This window comes from Lepidochelys kempii, chromosome 5, assembly GCF_965140285.1.
Source record: "Lepidochelys kempii isolate rLepKem1 chromosome 5, rLepKem1.hap1, whole genome shotgun sequence".
In the NCBI taxonomy this organism is placed as follows: domain Eukaryota; kingdom Metazoa; phylum Chordata; order Testudines; family Cheloniidae; genus Lepidochelys; species Lepidochelys kempii.
The window spans coordinates 136,010,818-136,023,523 of NC_136384.1; the positions used below are offsets into that span (position 1 = coordinate 136,010,818).

Below are 12,706 nucleotides of genomic sequence, written 5' to 3' on the forward strand. Positions count from 1 at the left end.
CCCCCAACCAGCCGACAAACCTACCGCCTAAATTACCGTCCTGTAACCCCCATGAAAGGCCCTGGCCAGGTCCGTTTTCAGTACAGAATGGGAAACGGTGTCAACTGCATGTTAGCATGAACTTCTAAATATGACAGGGTGACACGTCATCCTTGATGCTGCCACAGAGCTGTATAAGCACTCTTCATCAGGGCGTGGGCTGCTCTTAACCCTTTGGAAACCTGTTAGTGCCCCAGTGAATGGCAGCTGGGTTTCAGCTCATTCCTAAGCAAGCAGCCTGCTAGCAAGGTGCTGGTCTACGGAGAGTTTCTGGCCCCTAGGAGGGGCTTTACCCCCAAACCCCACTGGGTCCTGCTCCCCTAGTGTTGAGAAAGTCTCCCCATTACCCATGCCGGGGGTGGGATGGCCAGGTGGGCAGGCAGTGGCTAAGGAGGCTGGACCAGTGCCGAGTAGGACGTAGGCTCAGACCTGCTACAAGGCAGGAGAAGCAATAGGCTCCTTTATGCCAGGGGTGAGGTGGTTCCAGTGCTTTGTGGAGGAGGAGCAGGAGACTGGGGTGGTTTGCTGTTCTGGAAGGGGAGGGAGCAGGAGGTAAGAGGGGGCAGCTGCCCCCATGACTATTTCACTCATTTCCAGCATAGAAGGCAAGTACACTCCATGTCCTCCATATTCTAAGGGTTAGTGAGTAGGCAACCCCTGGGGTCTGGCCATGTGCTGGTCTTTGTTAGCTACGCCCCAAGAACCACTCTGACACAACTTGAAAGGCCGACTCGACGTTCAGCTGACTCAGCACAACTGCTGTGACTTCTCTGAGGCGGTACATTAGTTCCATGTCTCAGCAGTTCCACGCAGGAGAGTCTGCGCACTAGCAGGCATGGTGCTCACTGTCGGGAGGGAATCCCCTTTTCCTCAAGAGCTCGTGACCCTTCATCGTTATCACAGCTCGACAGGACAGCTGGTACAGAGCCTGATGCTTCTCCCCAGGCAACTGTGCCAGTCCTTGCTCTACTTGGTAAGTGCTTGCTCACTTACCCATGTAATCCCAGCACAGTCACCACGCAGCAAGTGAGGGCTCACCAGCATGAGTGTGACTTTCAAAAAAGTCATCCCACAATATGTTTCAACTGCCAGGGGAGTTTAGATGCTACTACAGCATGAAAAAGGGAAAGGTTATTGCTTTTTTTAAGGACTATTTTATTTTCACGTAGGGTAAAATCCTCTCAGGTCTTCACATCAGGGTCCCCTTCAGAGCATTCTGCATTGTCCCCACAGACCCAGGTTCCCCATGGGCATCAGGGCAAGCAGCATTTAACAGGGGGAGAACAATTTCCATTCCTCTGAGTCAGTGGAAGAGCAGACACAGATGCCGAGTTAGTTCTGGGCAAATCTGAGCAGAAAACTCTGCCGGTAGCTATCAAGTGGAATCTGGACGGATGTTTCCATTGATTTTTCTAAAGCCTTTGGGAGGTGTCGGGTGGGAATAGCGCTGTCCATCTGGCATTATGCTAATCATGCCCCTTTCTGGTTTTTCAGGATTTTCTAATCTTTTGTATGGGATTTTACAAAAAATTGCACTGACACCTTTTATTTGTCATTTCTGACACATTTATTACAACAATCAAACGTGTTTGTATTTCCCACTCAAGGTTAAAGTGTAATATTCAGAGAGCAAATCAGGGCCAAAGCCTGAATCCTGGATTCATGCAAAAATTCTGTTGAAATTAGTGGCAGTTTTGCTGTATTACACAATGCACAGACTGCAGAACTCCACTGGGAACAGCAGCAGGCAGAAGGTTGTTTATTACGTGAAAAAGATTGCTAGGATGGATTCTTTAGGGGTATAAACAAAGGCCCCCCTCTGGCAATGGCTCTGCATGGGCAGACTTCACGCTGTGCAGACCAGGCTCCCACTGGAGTCAATGGGAGTTGGTGTGGGTATAAATGGCCTGCAGGTGAGGAACCCACTGCATGATCAAAGGCTGCATGTGGCTGCTGGAAATTCCTCCCTAGAAAGGCAGTGGGTTTTTATCACCACACAAACCCAATTGCCTGGTGTGTTTATGCAACTCTACTCAAATGGCATCCTGGACTACATGGATTCCCAGGCAGGGTATTTTCAAGTAATTTCTTTATTAGGGTGCCCTACTCAGAAATTTAGGTTGTTGGTAAAATAAAATTTCTAGCAGAACAAGAAGTTTTGCAGATAAATAAAATGGTCATCCAGCCAGAAAACCAGAATTACAAGTGAGGGCTCCAGCACGCTCATTACCAGACTGAGTAAAAGCACATGGGGCACATTTCCAAGAGAAAATTCAGGGGGAAATCGATGAGAGTTTGCTCCTGACTTCAGTGAAGTCAGGATTTCGTTCCTAATCTCTTAAAGCAATGGTTTTACATATCCATGGGAAAGGAGAGAAGAAGATTTTAACGTCCCATCTAATACCTACTACTCTGTTTTTATGGAGCCATTACTTTATAATCAGTGGCCTTACGTTCTTTTCATTTGGGCGCGGGGGGAGTAAAAAAGACATGAATTCTTTTTGGGAAAAAATATGGGTGGTTTTGACATCCTGTCTGCAAATAAAGTCAGCAAATGTTGGTAATTAATTGTAATTTACAAGTCCTTAAAAGGGATAGTAGCAATGTGGTGGGAGAGTAGAAATGCTTGTCAAACAGGAAAGCAAGTTGAAAAAATATTTTTTTAAATACCTATGCAACTTGTGTAGAGCAGTAATTTTTCCAATCATGCATAACACATCCTAAATATATCTGAAACACCACACAGGAAATCCTAAGAGAAATTAAGTCATAGGTGAATTAACAGTCACATTTGTGCTGTGATGTATTCTAAACCGAGACTGCTTAAAATTGGCAACTCGTAACTGGATTGACTCAGCTTGACTAAAGAAAACATCATTAGTCATATTTGATCAAATCGTCACCTACAATCACTAGTTAATTTAAACCTTTAGTGCATAATTATGCAACACAGAACTGAGGCACCACAGACGTTTTGTGCAGGCACTTTGCCTTCGGATTTCCAGGGTATAGCACAAACCACCAGGCGCAAGCCTCACAGCCGGGAACTACACCCCAGTTCGGCACTTGGGATAGAAAGGCCCATTCAAGTCTGCAAGTCTCCTCTTCCTCACTGAAAAAGAACAGGAACAAGGGTCAGTCAAGGCAGACGCTGCACACGCGGATAGTGGGTATATCCACAGATGAGTTTTGTTCTGGTTTTAAACTATGTGAGGGGAAAAGTTTGGGGGGGTTTTCCATAGATTTTAAGGCCAGAAGGGATAACTAGATAAGCTAGCCTGACCTCCTGTATAGCACAAGCAAGAGAATTTCACCCAGTTACGCCCGCATTGAGCCCAACAATGTGTGTTTGGCTAAAGCATCTCTTCCAGAAAGGCATCCAGTCTTGATCAGAAGACATCAAGAGATGGAAAATCCACCACTTCCCGTGGGTGTTTGTTCCAGTAGTTAATCACCCTCGTTAAAAATTTGTGCCTAATTTTTAATTTGAATGCATTTGGCTTCAGCTGCCATCCATTGAGTCAGGGTTGAGATTTTCAAAGCAGTCCAGGGGATTTAGCCTCATCTCTTCTATTAAAGTTGATGTGTGACCTTGAGAACACAGACCAGGGTCTTTAACATCAATTTAAAAATCTACATCATTTAAAAAAGAGCTCAAAAATTGAAGTAACTGTCATCAGCTTCAAATGGGGACAGAGCTCACAGGGTTCTGTTAAACAAGAGTTTGGTAGCTCAATTACATCTCTCCCTGATTGCTTCTCATCAGGTAATGATCAGCATATAAGAGGCAGGTAGAGAATAGCTGGTGAACACCTGCAGCTGCGCAAGGAGAGTATGGCTTCTTATCCAGTTCTTATCTTTTACTGCTTCTGTATAGCTTAATAAAGGCCTTCCTACCTCAGAAAAAGTGCCCTTGCCAAAACAGGTTTTCCCTCATTAATCTCTGAGCTGTGTTTTTCTGCTCCTCCACACTTTAGTGAGCATTTTCAGAGAAGGTGTTTAAACTGGATACATACACAGTTTATATATTTGAAGTAAATACAGAGGGAAAGAAAAAGCAGCCAGAAAAGGGAGAATGCAGAAATTAGCTCATAGGATGAATGTAAAAAGCCTTCCATCTAACGTGCTAGATCATACAACGTATCACCTGCAGCTGAGCCAAGAGCAGTAAAACAGAAGCTAGAGAGAGTAAAACCAAGTCTGAGTTGAGTCAGGTGGTGGCAGCTGAGAGCACAAGTCGTGGAGCACAGATAGAGAGCTATTGCCAGTAGGGAAAAAATTCTGTCTGTACTTATACATCGTCCAGTTGCAGAGCTGAGAAGTTATGCCAGGGGCCATCAGAGCGACGTATACGAGCTGCAAACAAGATCCAAATCAGATATCTTCTGTACAGTTCTCATGATCAAGGAGGCAAAGTATACAACAGCTGCATGACAGGTAAAGTCACCAACTTCTCAACCAAAAAGAAGCAGGAGTGACAAATTAAATGTAATGCCTTTTTTATGAGTAACGTGGTGACGCGCATACATTCCAAGTTCATGAAAACCAACTCTGATCCGAGAGTCAGTGAGCAGTGACTTTCTAGTTGAAATTGTGGCTTTTATCCATTTTCTAGTTCCAGAGAAAATCCTCCTTGCACTGTGCCATGCCAAGAAACTCTTAATTTGAGGTGAAATGCACATGCACAAAGGGGGAAATTAGTTGTGTTGGGGAATTGTGTGTGCATTTATGCATGCAAGTAGTCCCACAGGACACCTCATGTGTATAAAGGTATGCACACGCTTAAGTGTCTGCAGAATCAGAGCCACAATTTGGAAGCACTCCGAGGTGTAAGGTTCTGTTGCTCCTGAGGAAATTCTGCACCACTGCACACATACATAATTCATGTGCCATGCGGAGCTCTCTTTCTGCAGAAAATCCATTCTGCTGGACAGGTGCTGCCGTTATGCCTTTTGCCCACCATGGGCCGCTGTGGTGCCAGAACAGAGAGCAGCCACTCCCGGGCCAGCCCCAGCTGCGGATAGGGAAGAGAAGAGGCTGCCTTCCTCACAGCGCTCTGCCCGTGGGGCCAGGTCAGAAGGCATGGCATTTGGGGGGGACAGACAGTGTGGAGCTGTTTGGAGAGGTCACAGACTGGGATTCAGAAGGGCTAGTGGTGGGGACAGACTGGGGCGGGAGCTGAATGGGAGTGGGGGTGCAGGAACACATGGGGATGGGGCGAAGGGGTGCAGGGACAGATGGGGATAGGGTAGGAGGGTGCAAGGACACATGGGGTTGGGGGGAGGAGGGGTGCCTGAGTGGGTGTGCAAGGATACGTAGGGATGGGAGGGTTCAGGGACACATGGGGACAGGGGCAGATGAACCTGACTGAATGGGAGAAGCTAGGGGTCAGCCAGGGTCTGCATGGGGGAGGGCTCCCTAACAATCCCTCCCTGCCCCGCAAAATAACCTGTTCCATACTTCTCCCACCCACACCCAAGAACCCTCCAGGCTCACTCCCAGGCTCCTTCCTCGCAATTACTTCCCTGTCCCTCAGCTCCTCCATTACCCCTGACTCCCACAAACCTTTACATTGCTTCTAAGGGCTGCAGGAAATGCATTTAGATTAATCCAGGCCTGAGGAGGGCATTTATTTCCTAGCCATGACTTGGCTGTGGCTGGTGCAGTGATATATTAGATATATATAGATACATTAGAACTCGTATACACCCAGTGCTTTACCTACTCAGAGCACTCTGTAAACCTCAGCTACATAAAGCCCCACACTGCCCAGGGAGGTGAGCAGGTGAGTATTGGCCCCATCTGACGAGTGGGAAACCCAAAGTTTAAATGAATTATTACTCAGAGTTCTGTATTAATATGCCTCGTAAGGAATCTATTTGTCAAAAAAACATTTCCTCAATCTTTTTTGTTGTCTGTATTGTCACAGACATAATTGCTGACGTATTTTGAAATAAATTACCAAAATAATTGAAACTGGTGTGATTATACTGGGTTATTTTGACAAATAAAATATGCAAAATTTTTACAGAATTTTAAAATATTGTGCGCTGAATTTTCATTTCTTTGGTGCAGAATCCCCCCCAGGAGTATTCTGTGTAAATGCAATGTATTATTACACTGCCATGAGAACAGCAGACTAGCTGGAGACAAAATCCAGTCCATTGGTTTAAAAACCTCAACAGGTTGAACACGCACGCACGCACGCGCAGTAATACACAGACATCTGCATGGAACAGAGAGCACCAAGTCATAAGTCAGTGCTTTTCAGCACAGCAGTTCCTTAGTCTCATTTAGAGGTACGCTAATTCAATAGCTTTTTAAATTGAAGTAGACTCATGTCATAAAGGACACAAAATGGTTAGACTGTGCTGGAAAACCACGTTAAGAGCAAAATATACGGCTCCAGATTATTGCTGTTTATTCAGGGCAGACACTTATATGGTAAATCTTTCACCAGGCACTTCCTCTTAGCCAGTCTGTCTAGGGAGCTATATGTTAATTTCCTCCACGGGTAAGATCTCTGGAAATTAGGTCTGTTCTCAGGTCCCAACAGGCTCCACTGGGTAGTCTTCCAGTGCAGCATGTGAGGCTGTCACCAAGCAACCGTCCATCAGCGAATGCTTACAGCACCGCACCCATCAGTGAGAAGTACTGTCATCGCACGCAGCTCTGTTAACTTCAGTTGGGGCGCCCAGATAGAACTGGGAACAGAATTTGGCCTTGTACCCCTGAACACAACTAACAACAGACCTGATTTGTTCAAAGGCAGGGGCCAAACTTGTCAGTCTTCAGAGCTTGACTCTTCTGCTTGTCTTTTCCCCATTAAAGCGGGGATGGAAGCAGTGTCTGTGAAAGGGCGGCAGCCCAGGAAAGCGAAGGGCTCTGCTGATCCAGTTCATGCCAGCAGCAGCCCGGGCTTCCCAGCACTAACTCTGCCAACTACGGCTTAACAAAGGACATGGAAATGCCAAACTCCCCAGCACTAGAGCTCACTGCCTCTGAGTATCACGGGAGACCCTGTTTGGTTAAGGCCAGATTCTGCCACCCTTGCCCTACACAGCATCTTACTCTGGGCCAGAAGCCGATTGTCTTACTCACACTGAGTAGCGCTTTACTCCACCGCCAGCCCCAATGGCTGAATGGAACTGGCACCAGCCCCTTCCGATTCAAACGGGTGCTTTCCTAATTCAAGTGAAATTTCTCCTGACTTGTTTATTTCCTTGAGATGTATTTACATAGAGTCTCGGTCAATGTGCCCACCAGAGAGCAGGAGGGGAAATACGCACCCGCTACATTCACAGCTGATGGGAATTCCTGACAAGCACACCGCAGGGGAGCGCCAGCACCATGGACTATGGGGAGCATGGAAGAATGCATGCAAGCAGGCGTGTAGGCAGACTCACCCAGGTCGTTGTTGTTCATCATGGCGTTAGATGCACGAAGCCGGGGACCTTGCTGTGTAAAGTGATACCCGAACTTCAAAAGGGAGCTATTTTTTTCTAACATGTTTGCAATCTCCATTTCCACCTTGTTGCCCAGCGGCTGGCTCTTTATTAAAAGATAATGGAAAAGCAGGTTACAACTGAGGGCTGCCCTGTTATTTTGGTCTTTGATCCCTGGACTGCCTCCTGCTGACTCCACAGTACATCTCATCAGTACCAGCAAACATTGCACAGGCCTTCCCCCACCACTGCCCAGCCTTCTGGAGACAGCAAACTCAGCGGAGATCGGGGCGAGCTACCGAATCTGGGTCCATCGCTCACCTTGGCATGCCCACGGATCTCCAGTGTTTGGATCCTGGGCTTTCCAGCTTTTCAGACATCTGTTTTATTGCTGTAAAAAAGTCCCAACCTGCTTTCTTCAGAAAAAAGCTAGGAGCCTAGTTCTCCAAAAGGCTCTCCGCAGAGGATTACAAATGATGGCACAAGGGCACTGGATGAAGCCTGCAGGATTTTGTTTCCATTTATGGAGGGTCCAGTCCATCAAGTGCTCCATGCAAATGGGCAGCTTGAAAGATCAGGCCCTAAATTATCTTGTCATTTGTTGGCTGACTAATACTGAATCATCAGAGAAACCTTGTGTAGTTTTGACTATGTACACAAGGCCCAAAACCACAGGCAATCAGCAGGGTATGGACCCAGAACCTTCAGCACAGTGCTCTACCGCTCGGCCTAAGGGAGTTACTCCATTAGCTGGCAGTAATCCTCTATGTGGGCTAGCCACTTGTGAAGCCCACTACACAGACTTCTCCCTATCCCCCCCACCAGTTGGTTTTTTTAGAGTGATTGTCCAGAAAATATCAGGTGAGCCAAACCCCACGTTTTCTGATACAAGGCCTCCCAACAAAACCATTTTTATTCAATTTAAGAGGTCAAGTTGGGATTTGTTTTACCTGGTTGTCAATTTTGAGCTCGATCAGTGAAGTATTGTGCTGGAGTGCTTCGATCAGAGCCAGGATCCCGGACCCAGAAATGAAGTTGGATTCCACATTCAAGCTCTTCAATACACCATTGGCTTTTAACATTTCTGCCAGTGCCTGCAGTCACGAAGGGGAGAGTGTTAGTATTGAATAATAAAGAATAGGAAGAGTGGCCCAGTGCACTCGCCTGGGATGCTGGAGACCTGAGTTCAAGCCCCTGCTTCTCCACAGACTGCCTGTGACACCTTGGTCAAGTCACTTAGTCTCTCCATGCCTCAGTTTCCCATCTCTGGCATTTTTCATACAATATAAAAGTACAAAAAAGGGCACCACAATTTTTTCCCCTTTTCAGGTTGCTTTAAACAATCACTCTCGCAAGAAAACAATTCCACTAACCACCGTCCCCCAGCCATTAGCCTGTCATCACACACAGCATGGTATGGTACTTACATAGGCTACCGGGTCATTGCTTCTTGTTCCTACTATGCTTAACTTCTTTACATAGGAATTATTCTTCAGTGCTTCAGCGTATGCTTTTAAAGTTGGTATGGGAATATTCTGCAAAAAGAAGGCCCGGAAAGGTGCATTAGTCAGTCATCCTTATCCAGATTCCTGGTACACTCCTTAAAAAAATATTGTATAAAGGAGCATGCAGTGTGTGTACGAAATACAAGCAGCTTTCTGTACAGTGGAAATGGCACAACTGGATATTCAGGAGGGGACAGAAAGCTGAACCTAGATTGTACAGTAGTGCTTGAAATGGTCAGCATGGCCCAAGCAGCACGGGAATGCCTCCACTCTGATCCCAGCGCTGCCCCTCACTCGCTGCCTGGATTTGGGCAAGTCACCTCAGCGCATTTTGGGCTCCCCACTTGGCAGATGGGGCCAGTACTCACCTGCTCACCTCCCTGGGCAGTGTGGGGCTTTACGTAGCTGAGGTTTACAGAGTGCTTTGAGTAGGTAAAGCCCTGGGTGTACACAAGTTCTAACAGTGCTATATCACTGCACCAGCCACAGCCAAGTCATGGCTGGGAAATAATTGCCCTCCTCAGGCCTCGATCTAGCGTGCAGGCCTGCATGGCGCTTATGCCTGCAAGGATCCACTTGCAGGATCACAGCCTGACCCTGACAGCTAAGCAGCTCATCCTCAACTCTCAGAATCAGGCCCACTCTTCTCTCTCCCTCCGTCACTGGTAACTTTTGGGGGAGAACTAGGAGAGTTTGACAAACATCTGTGTGCCTGTTCTGAGCTCTCACCAGCCAAGAGTATTTCTTTCCTGTTCAATACTTGACAAACTCTTTTCAGACTCTGATAACTTCCAAGGGACTCTTTAAAATTTCAAACTGACTATTTCCATAGTCCTCAACGAGGAGTGCTTCCCTGGGATCAGCTGGCATGATATGGCCTTACCACCACTACCCGTAAGCCCATCTGTGAATAATGCAGTCATGTATCTTTGGCCCAGGTTTTCAAAAGTGGCACGCCAAATCTTTAGTCCAACTAGAGACACCTCGAGGTTTTCACAGGTGCTGAGCCCCTGCCACCTGTGAGTCAGGCTCCTCTCCAGGGGTCTCAAGTTGCACCCCACGTCACAAGTCACTTCTGAAAATGCAGTACCTTATCTATGGACAGTTGCAGCTGGCTGGCTGTGCACAGGTGCCAGGGTTTAAGGACTGTGCACATGGCGTTAACGGCACCAGCACTAACTGCACACACAGGAACCTCATCTGCATGTATCTGAACACAACACCCTCCAACGCACATAGAGGGTGCAGGCAGGCGTGGGAGCCATCATCAAGCAGCTGGCGTGTGTGCATTCGGTACCGTGTGCGCATTTAAAAGGTGACCTGCCGAGCTGTGCATGTGCCCTGAGTTGCTTCTTTATGGGAGGTCTGTGGGGAAAAGAAACAGCTGGGAGGGAAGAGGGAAGTTCTGCCTGTTTTAACTTGAGTATTTGGTTTTACCCTCCACAGTTGGACTGGACTAGAAAACAGTCACGGGCGCTTTCCCAGCCCCAAAAAGAAAACAGCAATGAAGGCATGTTGCCCACAACAGGAGTTAAAGAGAAGTTAACAGAAACCAAGTTTTTAACAGCCTGACTAGAACGCCTTACCCTCTCCTTTAGCAGGTTTAAGGGAAACAGAAGAGTGTACAAGCACATTTGCTTGTCCTTTGCATGTCAGCTTTAGCTAGAAAAGCCCAGAGAAAAGCCTAGATTTTAATCAGCCAGGTCAGGGAATGCGGAATGGTGGTTTCTCACAGCAGCTTGAGCGTCACGGCCATGCACAGATACCTATACGAGCCCGTTCATTGCAAGCCATGCCACGCTGTTCAGTGCCACACAGCCTTTGGCAGATAATACAGTATCATGAGCACAAGAGGGCAATGCGAAACACTGTCTTTTGTGTAATTAAATTACCAGCCTTAGTGTTACATCTGTGTAATTTTTCTGCAAGGGTTTCACTAAGAAATTCTTGCAGTGAAGCAGCTAACATTGACCTAGGGACTCAGTGTGTATTATTTTGAAAGATCCTTGCTCTGCCAGTCTTGCAGTGTGTTTGTACATGACATCTAGCCACATGCACAATTAGGATTCCCTGTAAATACAATGCAAACCCAAAGCACTTTTTTCTGACTGTAGGTAGGCTCTAATGACATACTGTGAAATCCCCTCAAAAACATCCTAAAACTAGTCAAGGCCAGATTCCGATGCCTAACTTCTGTTGAGCGGTGCCTTATTCTGCAAGCAGCCCTGTTGATTTCTACATAAGAAAGGAATTCAGAATCTAGCCCTAACCATAACTTGTCCTTTTGCCAATAATGGCCAACACAGCCTGCTGTGACAATAACCTATTCTCCTGCACAGCACGGTGTGCTTGGCCTTTGTCCTCTAGATAGCACACATCCTGTCTCACTGTGAAGTGTTAATTGTCGTAGGAAGGGGAGGCTGAATACCCTAATATTATTAAGGTTGACTTCCTCGAGTTTAGGGTCATTGTTCTTTACTCGTTCCAAAGTTTCTTCTACATCTGTTGAATTGGGTTCTTCATCGGGAACTGGTTTATACTGCGTGGGCTTAATCACACCTGCAATTAAAAAGCAACATGAAAAAATCAGATGGGGTGGAAAGACACTTTCTTTAGGCCACTCTCAGGTTTGGGCTATTTTTTCCCTGTCATAAAAAGGACATGAGGAAAGGAGGAATCAACTGGTTGATGAAGGTTCTAACTGAAGACAGAAGGTCACTTAAGTAAACTTCGTCTGTCTTGTCTATTTAGACTGTACATTTGTCAAGGCAGGGACTATCCCTTACAACGTATGTACTAGCAAAAACAATGGAGGAGTCCTTGTGGCACCTTAGAGATTAACAAATTTATTTGGGCATAAGCTTTTGTGGGTTAAAACCCACTTCATCAGATGCATGGAGTGGAAAATGCAGAGGCAGGTATAAATACACAGCACATGAAAAGATGGGAGTTGCCTTACCACGTGGGGGGAGGGGTCAGTGCTAACGAGCCAATTCAGTTAAGGTGGAAGTGGGCTTTTTTCAACAGTTGACAAGGAGGGGAAATCATTTTTGTAGTGCTAATAAGGCCAATGTAATCAAGGTGGCCCATTTCAAACAGTTGACAAGAAGGTGAGAGAATCAGCAGGCAGAAATTAGTTTTTGTAGTGACCCAGCTACTCCCAGTCTTTATTTAGGCCTAATTTAATGGTGTCCAGTTTGAACATTAATTCCAGTTCTGCAGTTTCTTGTTGGATTCTGTTTTTGAAGTTTCTTTGTTGAAGAATTGCGACTTTTAAGTCTGTTATTGAGTGTCCAGGGAGACTGAAGTGTTCTCCTGCTGGTTTTTGAATGTTACCATTCCTGATGTCTGATTTGCGTCCATTTATTCTTTTGCGTAGAGACTGTCCGTTTTGGTCAATGCACATGGCTAAGAGGCATTGCTGGCACATGAGGGCAAGGGACCCCCATCGCTAAAAGCTACTAAAGCCCCTCTGTATCTGGAGGCAGTAACAACTCATATCCTCTGAGAATTGGCACAGACGACATCCTACAACACACACTCACCAGTGGGTTAAATACGTACAGTGCCTAGCACAAAGGGGTCCTGATCTCAGTTGGATCTTGGCTGTAACATAAGGAGAGGTTACTTACGTGTATAGTAACTGGAGTTCTTTGAGAAGTTCCCTCTCTACGGGCGCTTCCCTTTAGGTATGCGTGCACCTCTGCGCTTTCAATA

The 12,706-nt window shown here is 46.4% G+C and overlaps 1 protein-coding gene across 3 annotated transcripts in view; it reads right to left on the bottom strand.

The window, feature by feature from the left end:
• Positions 1-1,584: 1,584 nt before the first annotated feature.
• The window catches only part of TMOD1 (tropomodulin 1), a 73,825-nt gene continuing 62,703 nt past the window's right edge, over positions 1,585-12,706 (bottom strand). Inside the window, exons 6-11 of one of the 3 annotated variants that reach the window (XM_073346054.1) lie at positions 11,418-11,548; positions 8,912-9,019; positions 8,435-8,578; positions 7,446-7,590; positions 4,331-4,395; positions 3,072-3,151 (exon numbers count right to left, since the gene is read on the bottom strand). In XM_073346054.1, the coding sequence (XP_073202155.1) occupies positions 4,331-4,395; positions 7,446-7,590; positions 8,435-8,578; positions 8,912-9,019; positions 11,418-11,548 (593 nt within the window). In that variant the 3' untranslated portion in view covers positions 3,072-3,151. Of the gene's footprint in view, positions 3,152-4,330; positions 4,396-7,445; positions 7,591-8,434; positions 8,579-8,911; positions 9,020-11,417; positions 11,549-12,706 lie in introns of all 3 variants that reach the window. The other 2 variants (XM_073346056.1, XM_073346053.1) reach the window with 2 other exon arrangements.